The sequence below is a fragment of the Rhinolophus sinicus genome, chromosome 5, assembly GCF_057876585.1.
Source record: "Rhinolophus sinicus isolate RSI-liver-muscle chromosome 5, RSI-T2T, whole genome shotgun sequence".
In the NCBI taxonomy this organism is placed as follows: domain Eukaryota; kingdom Metazoa; phylum Chordata; class Mammalia; order Chiroptera; family Rhinolophidae; genus Rhinolophus; species Rhinolophus sinicus.
Window position 1 is genome coordinate 77,741,233 of NC_142505.1, and position 18,697 is coordinate 77,759,929.

The 18,697-nt window shown below is 35.9% G+C and overlaps 1 protein-coding gene across 1 annotated transcript in view; it reads left to right on the top strand.

Moving 5' to 3' along the window:
* The first annotated feature begins 232 nt into the window (after positions 1-232).
* Positions 233-18,697, top strand: part of SEC24A (SEC24 homolog A, COPII component) — a 54,333-nt gene continuing 35,868 nt past the window's right edge. Inside the window, exons 1-5 of the mRNA XM_019740260.3 lie at positions 233-738; positions 10,523-11,014; positions 15,318-15,461; positions 17,604-17,681; positions 18,239-18,399. Of these exons, the coding sequence (XP_019595819.2) occupies positions 642-738; positions 10,523-11,014; positions 15,318-15,461; positions 17,604-17,681; positions 18,239-18,399 (972 nt within the window). The 5' untranslated portion in view covers positions 233-641. The remainder of the gene's footprint in view (positions 739-10,522; positions 11,015-15,317; positions 15,462-17,603; positions 17,682-18,238; positions 18,400-18,697) is intronic.

An 18,697-nucleotide genomic window follows, 5' to 3' on the forward strand; every position in this document is an offset into this window, starting at 1 on the left:
GACATCTATCGTCTCAGGTAATCTTCACAAAACCCCGAGGAGAGAACCAGTCAATGCCACCCCACGAAAGCCCAGATTTCGCTCAGATCTTGGCTCTGCCGGCGGGATGACGTTCACGACCGCGGGGATTTCCGTAGCGGTGACACACTCTACTTCCGGCCGGCGGTGAGAGTCAGTGACGTGGCAGGCCAGGCCGGTCACGGTCCTTAGGGCCGGGACACCCGGAGCTGTCAGGTGGCCTTTGGGCAGCCCAGCGGGGAAAGCCTAAAGTACCTACTGCGGTGGCGAATGCCAGCCCGGAGTCGGAAGTGCCACGTGTCCCGATTGCGCCTGCGCGGCCGGCGGCTGACAGGCACTTCCGGCAGGGGCCTCCCTTTTCTCGCCGCTTGGCTGCTGCCGTCCAGCCTAGCGTTCCCTGCCCCACTGGCCCTACTCCATATTCTCAGCTCCCAGGCCTAGTCGTGGCCGCCGGTGGGCTGGGGAGAATGCGGCGCCAGGCCTAGGGCTTGCTGCACCGCCCTCTCTCCTCCCCGCCTCAGTCCTAAATCGTTAGCCCTTTCCCTCCGCTTCGAGCAGTCGTCTTTCAGCTCTTCGCTTGGCGCTGTCGCAGACCCCTACCAGCCCGGAAAACCACCGTCGTCATGTCCCAGCCGGGGATGCCGGCCTCCGGCGGTGCCCTAACCGGCCTCCAGACCCAGAATGGGGAGGCCTCAGCCTCGGGGTCTCCTTACACCAACGGTTAGTGCTGCTCGGGGGCGGGAGGTGGTGGTGGTGGCGCGCACCCTGGGCCCGGGCTCGAGCTGAACTTTGGTTGCTGCCGCCGCCTGAGGCAACACAAGAGGAGAGGGTGACCTCCCGACCGGAGCCAGGAGCCGGTGGCGGTGGGCAGCTGGGCCACGGAGACCGCGACGGATATGCACCCGCAACGCCCGGCTTGTCCTAGTGTTTCATATTTATTTACTTATTCATTCGTTCAGCAAACTATTAATGAGCAATTGCTGTTTTCGTGGGTAAAAAGTGGATTCGGTCCGTACCTCACAACTCTCGGACAAGGCTCAGAGTTGTTGCTCAGAGCAGTCACCTTGACTGCTGGAGAGCAGTTTGGGATCTGATTCATTTTGGTTCCTCAGGGCCTGCAGTGGGGTTCGGGTCACACTCACTTTGAATTTGTGGAGACGAATGAATGGTTGTGTTTTTGGGAGACGCTTTTAGGGCCCATTCATCTTTCCCAGAACTTTCCTCCAGTTGTACTTAAGCCACCTGTTCAGTTTTCCAGCTTTGAAAGAACCAAACAGAGGGGAGAATCTCCTGTTTGATTTCCAGAGGCCTTTACATGCTTTAAGAGTGGTTGGACACAAATCTCAACCTCTCACGACAGTATGCATGTGGCACTGTAATTTGTCATTTGGTGTGAGAGGGTCTTATATTTTTCCACCTCTTCTAGGATTCTTTAAATTCTCCTGCATTGTGATTTGCTAAGTTTATTGTAATTGTTATGATAGAGAAAGATAGGTTGTCTGCCAAAGCTTGCTAAGTTGCCAATTTACCTATAAAATCTTTGGTTCATGGAAACAAAACTAGAATAATACTAAAATACTTAACTTGCCCATTGGCGTCTAAAATTGCTGTGAAGTTTGAGACTATATCCATTGACTAAAATAGCTAATTTACATTGTTTGTAGAGAAGACTACTGTTTGTTGTTTGTTTTTTTTTTAACAAAGAAGGCTCCAAAAGAGTTTAAAAAATGTCTGTGAGTAGGCAGAAGCAAGAATTAAGTGGGGGTAAGCACTGAAATGGTGTTAATTGTTCTGTCTCAAATTTATGGTAACGTGTAAACTACATTTATTCTAGGCTATTTACCAACATTTACACTGAGGGTGAAATCATTTTAAGAAATTCACTTTAAGGTCAAAAAACTTAAGCAAGATGTCATGGCTATGGTTTTTTCTTATAATCTATAAATTGCTATTTTACATGAAGTTAAATGTCAAATATGCTTGTAAGCTTATATGTAAGCAAATATGCTTGTCAGCTTATATGTAAGTATAGTTTTGTTAATTTTGAAATGTCAAAGGAATTTAGCCACTGATATGCCATATCGGAGATGTTGTCACTATGTTGATTTGAACCAGTCCGACAGACATTTGTTACACACCTTCTAAGTTCTGTCCTTGGGAAAATACAACCCAAGGTACAGTCCCTGTGTACATGTTGCCCAGAGCCAAGTGGGGATTCAGACAGGGAAGGAAATTATAGAACTGTGTAAATACTTTCCTTTTTTGAAGGTGTAATTTTAAGTCTTTTTATAATCTTCATTTTAAAGTTTTTTGTAGAATTATTCTCAATAAGGTGGCTAATGTCCTATATTGAGTTCCTTCATTGTGCATCCCATTAATAAAGAGAGTAGGGATGTGGTGGAGAATTGGAGGGGAGGGTATTTCTGTGGAAGGGGAAAAAAAGTTCAATGCTGGAATGTAGGTGTTTTTGCTTAACTCTTTCAAAGCTGTTATTGCTGCTTAAATATTCTATTGAATACTCTTAAGCTTTAGATTTAATGTAGCTTGCTTAAATTATATAGTACAGTTCAGTTGGATCTTCAGATGTTTTTTAGATTATAGTGAAAACTCCAAATACAGTAGTCCCCCCTTATTTGCGAGGGATCCGTTTCAAGACGCCCCAGTGGATGCCTGAAACTGCGGATAGTAATGTACCTTATGTATGCCATGGTTTTTTTTCTATGCATACTTATGATAAAGTTTGACTTACAAATTAGACCCAGTAAGAGATTAACAGCAATAACTAGTAATAAAATAGAATAGTTATAACTATATACTGTAATAAAAGTTATGTGAATGTGGTCTCTCTCAAAATATCTTATTGTATTATGCTCACCCTTTTTGTGATGATGTGAGATGATACAATGCTTACATGACAGGATGAAGTGAGGTACTCAAAACAGTGTGCAATTTAAAACTTCTGAATTGTTTTTTTCTGGAATTTTCCATTTAACATTTTTGGATTGCCGTTGACCAAAAGTACCTGAAACTACAGAAAGTAGAACTGTGGATAAGAGGGGACTACTGTGAAAACCTTTTTCGTTTTTCTATAACTTGCTTTCATATTGTATGGTGTCATTATATTACAGAATTCCTCACATATGGAGACATTTCCTTCTGTGGTAGATTGTTACATTGCATTACAATCTGAAATTATCTAGACAGGTTTTTCTAAGTCTCTGTAGATTTGTGTACACTTATTTCCTTTGCAAAAATTGATAGTGAACTGTTAAGACTACTTAAACTGGCAAATCTTTATCTGATTACCATGTAATAAGGCCAAAGGGAAATCACGACTCTCACTGTTAATTAGCTGCTTTATTGACTTTAAATCCATTTTCCAAGGCAGTTAAAAACTGCAGTTTTATTAATTTTATTTTTTGTAATATTTATGTAGTACTCACCTTTTCCCATATAGATTAAGGGTATTCATCCTTTCTCCCACTCAGATTCCCCTGTTATATTGTAATTTTATAAAGTAATGTCTTGTGTCACCTCTATACTGTAAAATCTGTGACAGCAAGTATATCTGTTTTTGCATAATATTCTGTCTCCATCTTCCCATATGATGTCTAGCACGTTTTAGGAATTATCAGTTTTATTGAATGAAAGTTTTAGATTTGGGTATTGTGTAATTTAGGTCAGTAAACATGTATTGACTTTTCCATTTAACATTTTTGGATCGCAGTTGACCAAAGGTACCTGAAAATACAGAAAGTAGAACTGTATTCAAACAACACAAATTTATTATAAGATAGAGCTCACTTTCAGTTTTTTGTTTTTTCTGGTGACTTTTTCTGTGGAGTTTTGCATCATAGTATCAGCTAAAACTCAATAGAATATGTGGGTAGGTTTGGGCGTCGATTTCAATGCTAGACTTGTACTCATATCTCTGTTTTAGGTATGACAGGAATGTAGATCTCTTTATGATTGTGTATTTAATATAGGAAGTCTTTAGTTATTATCAAAACATGCTGTGAATAAAATTGTCATGTGGTCTATAACACTGAATGTTGTGGCTGAGTTCTCTTTAATGTTTCCAGTGGGGCAAATAACTTTGGACTCCCATAAGACTCTTTGCATACCTCTGTTAGAACTTAGGCATTGAGCATCTTGTTTGTCTCTGCTGATGGGGAGCTCCTAAAAGAGATATGGTAGCAATAAGAACTAACATTTATTGTTTACTTACTCTATGCCCAGTCACTGTGCTAGGTTGCAGTATATACGTCATCTCATTTAATCCTCACAGCAGCTCTATGAGATTATAACTGTTATGTTTACTGACAAGGAGACTGAGATGAGTGGTCAAGCAACTAGCTCAAGGTTACACAGCTAATGACCTAGATTTGTGTTACCTAGATTTAAACCTAGGTGTCTTACATAACCATTGTTATTCAATTTATCTGGTTGTTATCTCCGAATCCCAGGACCTAGCGCCTTGAATTAGTGCCTGAATCAAGGATCAGAATCTCCTCTTTGGTTTCTTTCTGCAGGTGGATAGGTCATATACTTTAACAATAAATACTAGCTGATATTTTTCAAAACTGCCACCTAGCTTAATTGGATTATAATTAGTACATGATCTGACCCTAATTTTTGTTAGTATTTAGTGCATTTCTTTGCTGTTTCAACATCACATTTCATAAATGTCTTATAGATCCTGAAATTGCTCCTTACCCCCACGTTGATTCCTAGCATCGAATTAACCCTTCCATTGCTTTATTAAAGCCCTTATTTTTAGTGACTGACTCACAAATTGTACTCATGCAGTGGCATCCATTTGTTGTACTTATAGTTTCAGTTGGTCAGCTCTGTAAGTGATCACAGTATATATTTTGATGTGTGAGGTGAGGTGCTAAATCAAAATTTTGTCTTCCCATCTGGACTGTGAGCTACTTGACAGCAGGGATAGAGTGGACTTGACTCACCTTTGTATCCTCAGAAGATATTTAGTAAAAGGTGTCTTTACAATCAGGGAATGAATAGAATGTTCATAACCATTTGGAATAAAATGAATCATTAGCCTAAATACAGGATCAGTCTTTAACTAAATGAAAGATTACTTCAGATGAAATTATTTGGTTCACTGCAAGCAGAAATACTGGTGAGTGCTGCAGTATTAAGGACACAAATACATGTTTCTTAGATGATGACAGTAGGAAACATTTATTGAGTACTAACTACGTGTATATGAGAATCACCCTTATAAATGTGTTTATATATAACCCATTTATATAGTCGTCTTGAATCCTAAATCTCATTCTCACATTGTATTTGTTTCCTACTGCTGCTGTAACAAAATACCACAGACTTAGTATCTTCAAACAACACAAATTTATTATCCTACAATTCTGGAGGTCAGAAGTCAAATGAGTCATCAGAGCTGTGCTCCTTATTGTAGGCTCAAGCAGAGAAGCTGCTTTTTTGCCTTTTCCGCCTTCTGGAGTCTACCCTTGTCCTGGGCTCATGGCCCCCTACCATCTTCAAAGCCAGCAATGTCCTGTCAAGTCTTTTTCTGACCCTGACTCTCCTGCCTCCCTCTTTCATCCTTGTGATTATATTGGGCCCAACCTGATAATCTAATCTTCCTGTTTCAAAGTCAGTTGATTGCAGCCTTAATTCCATTTTGCCCATGTAACCTAACATATCACAGGTTCCAGGGAGTAGTACATGGACATATTTAGGGGGTCATTTTTCTGCCTACCATATACATCAACACTATAGGTACTGTTACTGTTCCCATTCTTTAAATTAGGAAACTGATGTAGAAAGGTTAAATATATTGCTCAAGGGCAATTAACTAAATTTCAAGGCCAGAATTTGATCTCAGTTGTTCCAGTCTGTGCTCTTACTCATTACTTTATGATGTTTCTTTCCATATACATTCCACATAGAGTGACCTTGTACTATCAGGAAGTTGATTGTATAGTATTTTATGACATTCCTTTAGGTAGTTTTCTAGTAAGTCCCAGAGATTGAATATGCACACATACGGAGTTTGAATATATAGAAAATGGGAGTTCAGTGAACTATGTTGACTCGTGTGATTTGGTACAAGTTGCTTAGCTGCTCTAAGCCTGAGGTTACTCACGGGACCAGAATCTTTAGAGTCCTTTGGAATATGCAGATTCTGTAATTCATCTATTAGCATTTGATAAATCATACATATATATATATATGCAAAGTACTCTTGGAAATCGTTAGTAGTTAATTTCCCAGAACATTCCCCTCTGATTTGATGTTTTGCTGATCAGCCAGAGATATAATTTAACTTACTTATACTTCTCTCTCCTTCCCTATCCTATGTGTTATTCCATGGAGTCAAGATGACTATATAAATGGGTTATATAAACATTGAAGGGGTGAAATTTAAGGAAAGTGAAACTTTTTTAAATCTGTGTGTATGGTAAGATAGTCACAGAGTATAGTCTTATAGTACTCAGAACATTACCTTGTTTCTAAACAACAGATTTAGAATTTCATTGATGGTTTCTCATTGGCCAATCTTTTGGTATGCTTATTTTAAAATGATTCCAGGCCTAGGGTCACCATTTAAATACTTCAAACACTTCTCCATTGGATTACCATGCTATGTTTCACATTTATAAATATGTTGCTTTCTTTGGAGTCTTTAGACAGGAATCAGTTAAAAAAAATTCTAATTATAAATAGGAAGATTCAGAAATTAGCCTGGAATATTCTCAGTGGAGACAATGCATTTGCCAGGAGCTAAGACTCAATGAGTTTATTTAATTCATTGTTCCTTTTGGTTTATTTAACTCATTGTTCCTTTTGGTCCCAGTGGGTGTGTTTTTTTCTTGTTTAGAAAGATGACTGTGATTCTGTCATTCTTTGATTTTCTGACCTGCTGTAATCTCCTAAATTTTAATTTAGCAATTAAGTAGGAGAGGGAACCAAATCAAATATTTGAGTCAGAATGGTACCAGGCTCTATGTGGAATACAAATTTTATTTTCTGCCCAAAGAAGTTAAGATGATGTCTTGACAATAAAATTTAGTTTGTTTGGCATTCTATGGAATGAAATACTATATATGCTTAAAAATAAAAATAAGGTGAATCTATAAAAAGGCAATCAACCATTTTCCCAATGAGAGGATTTCCCCCTCCCCAATTTTTTTCAGGTCACTTGAAAGTATGAAATTTTAGGGATGTGGATGAAATTAATCAAATGACTATTTGTAATGTTTAATGTTTTATTTTACTAACACATGCATCTTTAAACTTTGTATTTAAAGATATATGCGTAAGATTTTTAAATGTTATATATTAGAAACATTAATTTTCTACTTCTATATTCATGAAATAATTTTATTTAAACTCTTTACATGCATCTTTTTTTGTTTTTAAAATGTTTATTTTGAAACACACACACGAATTGTATAAATCACATGTATAGTTTAAAGGGAAATAATAAAATGAATTTCTGTGTATTCACTACTAGTTTAACAGTGTCTCTGTTATGTAGTTTAACAGTTTAACCAGTACCTCTGAAACCCTTTTGCCCTTCATCACATCTCCTTTCTCTCTCCCAGACGTAGCTATTATATGAATTGCATAAATTATTCTGTCGTCTTTTTAAAAACTGATTTATTGAGATATAATTCATGTATCATGCAATTCACCCATTTAAAGTTACAATTCAATGCTTCTTAGTATTTCACAAAGTAGTGCCATTATCACCACAGTTGAATTTTAGAGCATTTTTTCTGCCCCTAAAAGAAATCCAGTCCCCGTTATCAGTCAGTCCCTGTGCCACATCCCTGTACCTGCCAGCAGTGGGTAACCACTAAGCAACGTACTTTGTGTTTCTATAGATTTGCCCATTCCGGACATTTTATATGGATGGAATCATACAATATGTGGTCTTTTGTGACTGCCTTTCTCTTAGCATACTGTTTTCAAGATTCATCCATGTTGTAGCGTATATTAGTACAGTTGGCCCTTGAACAATGCTGGGGTTGGGGGCACTGACCCTCCGCACAGTCGAAAATCTGTATATAACTGTTGACTTCCCCAAAACTTAACTACTAATAGCCCACTGTTGACAGGAAGCCTTACCGAGAACATAAACAGTCGATTAACACATGGTTTGTATGTTACATATATATTATATACTGTATTCTTACAATAAACTAAGCTAGAGAAAAAATGTTATTAAGAAGATCATAATGAAGAGATAATACATTTATTTATTAAAAAAATGCACATATAAGTGGACCCACAGAGTTCAAACCCATGTTGTTCAAGGGTCAACTCTACTTTATTGCCAAATAATATTCCATTGTATAATATACCACATTTTATTTATCCATTCATTAGTTGGTGGACGTTTGGAGTGTTTCTACTCTTTTTTGTTTGTTTGTTTAAACCACTCTTAAAAACAACTTTATTGAGATATAATTCACATACCATACAATTCACCCATTTAAAAGTATACCGTTCATTGGTTTTAGTATATTCGAGTTGTGCATCCCTCACCACAATTGATATTAGAACATTTTCATCACTCTGCAAACCCCCAAACCCGTTAGCAGGCACTTTCCATTTGTCTCTAAACCCCAAACCCTAGGCAAACACTAATCTACTTTCTATTTCTATAGATATGTCTATTCTGGATATTTCACATAAGTGGAATCGTATAATATGTGGTCTCTGTGATTGGCTTTTTTAAGTTAGCGTACTATTTTTAAGGTTCATCCATGTCACATGTATCAGTACTTCATTCCCTTTATGACCAAATAGTACTCCACTGTGTGATATACCCCATTTTGTTTATCCATTTATCAATTGATAGACATTTGGGTTGTTTCCACTTTTTGGCTATTATGAATAATGTTACTATGAATTTTCGTGTGCAAGTTTCTGTATGGACATATGTTTTCATTTCTCTTGGGTACTTACCTAGGAGTGGAATTGATGGATCAGACGATATCTCTATGGTTAACATTTTGGGAAACTGAAAAACTGTTTTCCCAAGTGGCTGCAGCATTTTACATTCTGCAGTAATATATTCGAATTTCCAATTTCTCCACATCCTTGCCAACGCTTATTGTTGTCAGTCAGTCTTTGATTATAGCCATCCTAGTAGGTGTGAATTGGTATCGCATTATGTTTTTTCACATTGATGTCAACATTACTAGAACAGCCTTCCAGAGTACATAATTTTTGATTTGTTTTAAGTTGTTTCATATACCACACTGAGTAAGATGCTGTCCTTAGAAATTTTACCCTAAGTCACTAAGTTCTTATTAGCCTTTCTCATTTATTAAGTAGGTGTGATTTGTGTTCTTTACAATATAACTACTTAGTGTTGCTATAAACATTTTATTTTGTAACCATCCCAAATTTATAAATAAGTTGCAAGTACATTACAAAGAATATTTTTTTCCTGAACCATTTGAGAGTAAGTTGCTAACGTGATGTCCCATCACTCCCAACTACTTTAGTTTGTTTGTATTTCCTACAAATGAGAAAGTTTTCCTAAATAACCACATTACAACTATCAAAATTAGAAAATTAACATTGATGCATTGCTATCCTCTAACCCTCAGACCCCATTCATAGGATTCTAATAAACCCTTTTATAGCAAAAGATTCCAGTCCAGAATCACATGTCGCATTTATTGTCATGCCTCTTCAGTGTCCTTCTGTCTGAAACAGTTCTTCAGGCTTCCCTTGACTTTCATGACCCAGGTGCTTTTAAAAATTACAAGCCAGTTGTTTTGTAGAAAGTTTCTCAATTTGAATTGCCTGATGCATGCTGGCAGGACTGTTACAGAAGAGATGCTCTATTCTCATTGTATTCTACCAGGTGGCACATGGCTTCATTTTATTCTATTATTGATGATGTTCACTTTAATCACTTGATTAAAATGGTGTCTGCCAAACTTCTCCACGGTAAACTTGCTCCTTTCCCTTTGTAATTACTATTCTGTGGGGATGTACTTTGAGACTATGTAAATATCTCATTCCTTGTTAGATTTTTAATTTATTCATTTATTTATATTGGTGTGGACTGTTTATTCAGTAGGCTATATATAACTATGTGTAACATTTTGAAAAACTGCCAAACTGTTTTCCAATGTAGTTGCACCATTTAACATTTCTACTAGCAAAGCGTGAGGGTTCCAGTTTCTCCATATCCTTGCTAACACTTGTTATTTTCCATTTTTTCATTTTAGCCTAGTTGGTGTGAGTGGTATCTCATTGTGGTTTTTATTTGTGTTTCTCTAATGACTAATAATGTTGAGCATTTTTGCATGTGTTTACTGGCCATTTGTTTATCTCTTTGGAAATATATTTGAATGTCTATTTAAATCCTTTGCTCATTTTTAAATTGGGTTATTAGTGTTTTCATTGTAGGAATACCATACATTTTATTCTATTGTATTTTTTAAAGTACTTATTTATTTGCAAGACTAATTTTTCCTCCTCTTTTTGGAAGGTCCTCTCCAAAATGCACTGTTGTCTTCACAAGTATCAGGGAGCCAAGGATATAATTCTCCGCTTCCAGGATCCTACCCTCATCTAATACCAGCAAAGACTTTGAATCCAGTCTCTGGACAGTCAGCCTATGGTGGTTCTCAGACTGTTTCTCCATTAAGTAATTACCAGGGACCTGGGCAGACTCTTTATAGACCACCTGTGGCTTCCAATACAGTGAGACCTTCACTCCATAGTGGTCCTGTTCCCCGAATGCCACAACCTACTTCTCAGAACCCAGCTGCTACACCAATGCCTTCTGGTAGTTTTCCTGGAGCCAACATACCGCCACCTTTGAATTGGCAATGTAACTATCCATCCACTGGATCACAGACAAACCATTGTCCTCATGCATCATCTGGGCCAGCTGTGTCTGGGAATACAAATTTGACAACAGATCATCAATATGTTTCTTCTGGAAATGCTTCACTTCAAAACAACTTCATAAAATCAGGTAGAGTTCTTTTAGGAGTCTTAAAAGTAGAGAAACGGGAAACTTTTGCTTGTTTAGATGTTTGAATTAGAATTTCAAGCCTTAAAACCATATAGAAGACTATTGATTTTTTTTAATTAGTTTCAGGTGTACAAAACAATGCAATAATTAGACATTTCATCTCTCACAAAGTGATAACCCTCTTCCCCCAATCTATTGCCTCTCTGACATCATATATATTACAATTCCATTGACTCTATTCCCTATGCTGTACTCCATATCCTGTGACTATATATATATATATATATATATATAGTAAATTATAGTTGACATACAATATTATTCAGCTTCAGCTTCAGGTGTACAGTGCAGTGGTCAGGCATCTACACCGACCATGAAGTGGTCTCCCTAATAGGACATGTGCCCATCTAATACCCTACAAAATCTTTACAGCATTATTGATTATATTCCCCAAACTGTCTTTCATGTCCCCGTGGCAATATTGTAGTTACCAGTTTATGCTGTCTCATCCCTTCCCCTTCTTCCTCATCCCCACTCCCTCCCTCCTAGCAACCATCAGTTTTTCCTCTGTATCTGAGACTATTTCTGTTTACTTTCCCCTTTTATTCAGTTCTTTAGATTCCACATATAAGTGAGATCATATGGTATTTGTCTTTCTCCTACTGACTTATTTCACTTAGCTTAATGTTCTCTAGGTCCACCTATATCATTGCAAATTGATTTTTAAAATTATTGTTCATCTTTAAATAAATTAATTCTCTAACCTTTGAGTTAACTTAAAATCATGGGTTGTTCCTGATTTGCTTCTTTCCTTTGAAGGTTTCCTCTGTGTTTCTTTGAGTCACCTGTGATATTTCAGGGATTCGGCTATGGCAGAAACACTTCCTTAAGGACTGGCCATTACTTTTATTAATTGGGTTCCATTTTGTATTCTAGGGAAGCTCAATCCCTGTGGTCTCTCTTTGGTCTTGATGTGAGGCTTGGGTTATCTTTTTCATCATGGCTTGGACAGTTTTTGGCCCCAGAAATTGTAAGATCTCAGAGGTTAAAACAGGTAATACTTAGGAAGTAAGGAGTGTTATTGAGCACAACTGTAGTCAGAAAGCAGTGGACAGAGCTTTATACCTATGTTTTCTTCTAAGAGTTTTATGGTTTTAGCTCCTACATTTAGGTCTTTAACTAATTTTGAGTTAATTTTTGTGTATGGTGTTAGGTAGGGATTCAACTTCTTGTACATGTGCATATACAGCTGTCCCAGGACTATTTGGTGGCAAGACTACTCTGTCTTTCATTGAATTATCTTGGCACCTTTGTTGAAAATCAATTGATTATAAATGGAAGGGTTTATTTCTGGACTCTGAATTCTATTTTATTGAGCTATATGTCTGTCTTTATACCAGTACCAAACACCTCGATTACTGTAGCTTTGCAATGAGCTTTGAATTTGGGAAGTGTGACTCTACCAACTTTGTTTTTCTTTTTCAAGATTGTTTTGGCTGTTCTGGGTCCCTTGCCTTTTCATAAAAACTTTAGAGTCAACTTGTCAATTTTTGTAAAATAGACAGCTGGGATTTTGATAAGGGATTATGTTGAAACTGTACATCAGTTTGGGAAGAAATCTATATATTCTTGGACTGACTTTGTTTGATCTTTTTATCTGTAACCTCAGTGTTTGTTCATATTAATTCAAAAGTAGGTTCATTTAACCATTTCACTATCCTTTTTTTTTTCTATTAAAATTAGTCTTATACACTTACCAACATTAATAATGTTACTCTGAAAAGCATTTAAAATTCTGTGTTGGAATCTGCAGGTTGATTCTGCTCAGCAGACATCCTCAGGGAAATGAACTAGTAAAAAAGCATCCAAGTGAAATGGTAATATCAGTAGTTACCAAGAGGTATATTCATATGCGTTTCTGCATCTATATGCTGTATACACTTCATCAGACTTGTAATTTGTTAACTGCTGAAACTACTTATTTTTCTTAGCTTTTAGACCAGCCATTGGTCTTGGTGAAGACAGTTTGGCCTCATAAAGATTAAGGCTACTTCTAGAAATGTAGTTGCTTTGTAGAAATCTTCTGACTCACAATTGTTAGAGCCCAAATTCTTCTGGTTAGTTTCATTTTTGTTAATTTGACACCGTGAGTGAGCATTAATCACTTGAAATTAATGAATACTCACTTCATTATTAATAATTTTAGGTAACATTTATTGAATATTATTTTCCAGCACTTTGCCAAGCTTTTACATGTGTTATCTTATTTAATCTTTACAGCAGTCTCTTTTATAAGTAAGAAATCTGAGGCTTGAATAATTTACACAAAGCTACAAGAAAATAATTTGGGAACAGGTACTGTTTAAAAACTATTTAAGAGTAGGTGTAGCTTCATGTTTAAAAGTTTAATCAATAATCTGAAATATTTTTGGCTATAACAGAAGCCACAGATGTGGTGAAAGAGACATAAGCAAATGCCAAAACTCTGTTCCATGTAAAAGAAGGAGAAAGAAAAATATATAAACTAATAAAATGAACCTAAAATGAATGTATGACTACCCTGCCTTTTTCTTGTAAGACTTCTAAAAATAATTCCTCAATTTTCACCCCTGTTTTTTCAACCCGTCTTTGATAGTAGGTGCCTGATTGATCTTAAAAACTGTATCTACTTCCCCCAATAAAAAAAAACTTAAAAATAAAATAAAAATAAAAAAGGTCATTATAAAAAAACAAAACAAAAAAAAACCAAAAAACAAAACAAAACAAAACAAAAAAACTGTATCTAAGTTTATACTAAGTTTCTAGAGTCCACATATTAAAATTCTCTCTTTTTCCTAATAGGCCACCTTTTAGCATCCTTACATTAGCTTTAGGGATCGTAGAAGGCAGATTCTGAAACTTTAGTTATTAGTGTTATAAATAAGAATTATGCAGCTTGAAAAACTAATGTCTATTTTATGAAATGTAGCATATTCTGGATTAAAAAATATTCTTAAAGTTGTAAAATAATCTCTATAAGCTCACTTGTATTCTTTTAAACATTAGGTTGTTACTTCTTTGTGGCCAGATGTGTCATACATTCTCATTCATGCTGAGTTGGTAATGTTCCTTGCCCTTTTGTTCCTTTGGTCTGTATTGCCAAAGATATGTGTGGGTGCTTCTTCGATAAGGGAGGTACATGTTGTAATCTTTGTCTTTACTTTTGTCACAGGGCACTGATTAGTCCTGTTGGGAGCTATACGGCTTAGTAATAGGATAATTTTTCAATTTGGCTCTGGAGAATTGAACACTATTGAAGCACATTGAAATTTTTCATATTTGCATATTTTCATTCCTTTAATTTACAAAATAGTTAACTGTAGAATATAAGTAAAATTTATTACTTATTTCACATATAAATTCAGAGGATTTGAAAAAAGGCTTGCAATGAAAAATTAAATCATATACTTACCAGTAGTATTTGACAATACTTTGTAGATTTTATTTTCTGTCTTTGACAGATGAGAAGGTAGAAACAATATTACTGACTTGAATGAACAGGTGGCTGTGGGTTTTGGAACTTTTCATATCAGCTAGAAGAATTTTCCCAAGAGTAACCTGTAATATTTTTACATTAGTCAGAACTTAATTGTCCTAATAGAAAATTGATGAAATTGAGGCAGTGAGATACCGGTAGATACAAGGACAAATACTATGTCATTCTTAGTTTAATTTGATGGGTACTTTTACACCTCTTGGATAGCAATGTTTTCTAAAGTATACATAAACTTTAGATCATTTCCTAGTTTTTAAGCTTAGGGAGTGTTCATAATATAGTATTTAAACTATTATGGAAAGTAAACTACTTTTAATTGTTAGGTTATTTAAAAGTACACAAATTTACAATCTCATTTTAACAGGTTATACCCCCAATAAAAATGAAGCAAAATGAAATAAAACTTAGAGAATTTAGAATAATCACAATATTTGTAGTTTTGGAAATCTAACTCTAAACCTAATTGATGTTAATTGAACGGATAATAGACCATTAATAAAATATTGTGTATGTCAGTTTCTACTGGAATATTTGACATGGCCTATTGAAACTGACCAGTTAATGAAACCGTGGTAGAAGAGACTTGAAAATGTGTAAAGGATGCATGTAAATTAAAAAGTCATAAACCTGGGATGTTAACATTTCTGGTAATTTGTTGCTGAATATAATTAAAATGTAAATTTAGAAGTTACTCAGATTTGGTAAAAGGCTGTTTTGGCCTTTATCTCAAGTTCTTAAGTGACATGTGAAAAACCAATGTTTCCATAGGTTCTGCACCCCCCTTAGTGAATCCACTTCTGCCTACCACTTTTCAACCAGGAGCTCCTGTTGGGCCCCCTCCAACTGGAGGACCACCTCCAGTGAGGGCAGTCACTCCTCAGCCCTCATTTAATTCAGCTATCAACCAAGAAGGTAAGCATGACAAAAACCAAATCAAGTCTTAAAGCTTTGACTTAGGGTAGAAGGATGAATATCATCTGAATTCTGTGCATCCAAATCATAGTTTTCCAGAAAATCTAGTTTTGCTTAGGGACAGACTTCAGAAATTTACAGTTTAAAAAGTTTGAAAAGTTTGTCAGAATTCCACTGCCCTATGCTAGGCTGTGGACTAGCATTTGGGAACCACTGCTATTAACTTTTTTTGTTGCTATGGCTATAAAGTTAGGTGCCTTTTGGGAGAGGGAGTTGAAAGGACAATTCCTGCTTTTCTGGACATGATGTTAAAACTATCCTTTGATATATTGGCTCTTTTCCATGGAAGCAGTATTATTGTAAATAGCAAATATTTATGAGTCTAAATAAAAAGTTAAATATACAAGCATTTGAAGTTTTATATAAAAAATAAAATATTTTAAAGCATAACTTTAAAATGCGTTTATTGATTTAAACAAAATATTTAGTAAAGAAAGAAACTTGATTTTAGCAGTAAAATAACCATTGCTGCAAGATGTAGAAATAGGAACACAGAAGAAGAGGGGAAAAACTATTGCTCGTGTTCTACTACTGAATACAATAAACATCCTCATTTTTGTATTTTCTTTTAGAATTGTAAGTAGGGGGAAAGCATACTTGTGAATAGTTTGAAAAGAATGGTGTCAACAATGAGTAACAAAATGATACAGCAGTGTCCCACTGGTTGTCACATTATAACTTTGAAAATCAAGCAACAATAAATATTAAAAATTTTAACCAACTGAAAATATGCCCAATGATTTTGTTTGTTTCTACAATTTTACTAAGTTTTTCTGAATCAACTCATGGTTGAAGTCATGGTGGTCTTGAGAATTGGAAAGAAATTACTGACTTTATTGAAACCATTAAACTTATCTACGTGGTGTTAAAGTGACTATTAAAGTTAGCACGTTTGTACTTAGGTGCTAGAGGTTGATGCTATTCACTGATTTTAGTTTCTTCTGTACTTGAATTAGAGCTCAAAATAGCTAATGTACCAATAAGTAAATTTCTATTCTTCAAAAGCAGATGTCCCTGGCATTTGACTTTAACTCTTTAAATTGGGGGTGAGGGGCAAGATTTTAATTTTACTTTAATGGTTCTCTAGACTAAAGCAATTGCTCTAATTAATTTATATCACCTTCAAATTAATTCAGGATTCCACTTTGTTCTGAAATTTGGAAAAAAAGTTTTTGTACCCTCATAATTTTATTTTATCTTTTAACAGTATTGATTTTGGTGATTTTTTTTTTTCAGTGTGTACTGCTCCTTGGAGGTTTTTTTGTTTTTGTTTTTTTAAAGATTTTTATTGGGGGAGGGGAACAGGACTTTACTTTATTGGGGAACAGTGTGTACTTCCAGGCCTTTTTTCCAAGTCAAGTTGTTGTCCTTTCAATCTTAGTTGTGGAGGTGCAGCTCAGCTCCAGGTCCAGTTTCTAGTTGCAGGGGGCTCTAGACCAACTGAGCCATCTGGGAGGCAGCTCAGCTCAAGGTGCCGTGTTCAGTCTTAGTTGCAGGAGGCGGATCCCACCATCCCTTGCGGGACTCGAGGAGTTGAACCGGCAACTTTGTGGTTGAGAGCCCACTGGCCCATGTGGGAATCAAACTGGCAGCCTTCAGAGTTAGGAGCATGGAGCTCTAACCGCCTGAGCCACTGGGCCGGCCCCTCCTTGGAGGTTTTTAATGCTGCTGTCGCAACTGCTGAAATCTTCCAGACAGTATATAATATTATAAACTCTACAAAGTACCATCTTTTTCATTTTTATTTTTTATTTTTTAAAGAGGGCACAACTCACAGTGGCCCATGCGGGTATTGAACCAGCAATCTTGGTGTTATTAGCACCACGCAGTAACCAAGTGAGCCACCCCCAGCACCATCCTTTTTAGAAGTTTATAAAATTATTTGATACTTTTGTATATTTGACATGTTTAAAAACTTGCATTGTTCGAGTTTTTATTTTAACATTTGACATTTTTCTTGGGCTGTAGTTTAAACAGTTTGTCATTTGGAAAGTTATCTTAAATTTTAGACATTAGCTCAAATCTTGCAGAAATTGTAATAATTGTTCTAATTTAAATACTGTTAATAAACTTCCTTCTTAGGTATTACATCAAATACCAATCATGGATCTATGGTGGTTCACAATAGCTATGATGAAATTGAAGGCGGTGGCTTCTTGGGTGAGATGCTATGAAAGATTTTTTGTTTTTTTAAAAAATGTATTCATTGTTGGAAAGCAAAAAATACATCTTCATAGTCATGTCTTGCAGCAATACCTACTGTTAGCATTTTTTATTTCCATTCATTTAGATTTTTTTGGTTAGTTTTTTCTTTGTTTTCTGAATTGGGATCATGGGTTTTACTATTGTGACATTATGACTATAGAGTATTTTTTATCAGTTAGATCTATTTAAACTTATTTAACCAGTTGAACATTTAGTATGTTTTCATTAAAGATGTTTTGAATTAGAATTTTAGTCTGAATACAAAGTTTAGTACATATGAAAAATAAACTTATTTTTGTGTTTATAGCCATAGTCTATATTAACTAGATTTTAATCATTGCTATTACTTTATTATTAGTGTTTATTTGTCTTATTTTACAAAATTGGTAGGTGACAGTATTAAATTACCCAAAGGATTTTGGAGCTATAGTTCCTATAATTTAATGGATTTATGTGTTGATTTACAGTATTCTGAAGTATAAAATAGAACTTATAAGTTACCTTGATTCTAGCAACACCACAGCTTGCTAATAAGAATCCCACAGTGAACCGAAGTGTTGGATATTCATATCCCTCCTTACCACCTGGTTATCAGAACACGGCACCACCTGGTACAATCGGAATGCCACCCTCTTCCTTGAATTACCCAACTGGGCCACAGGCCTTTACTCAGGTAATCTATCTATCTCCCTCCCGCCCTCTTTTTTCTTTCCTTCCTTCCTTCCTTCCTTCCTTCCTTCCTTCCTTCCTTCCTTCCTTCCTTCCTTTCTTCCTTTCTTCCTTTCCACCTTTTGGGTTAAACTGTATATGCAGGAAAAAGTTTTAGGAAAATATAATGAACATTTTTACCAGTTAGAATAATAATGGATATTTCATAAGGCTTTTGTTCTGTTACATAGCTCCAGAATCAAAAAAATTGACCAGGAAGTCTAGGTTATAGTTTTGTTACTTTTAGAGAAATTAAGTTACCA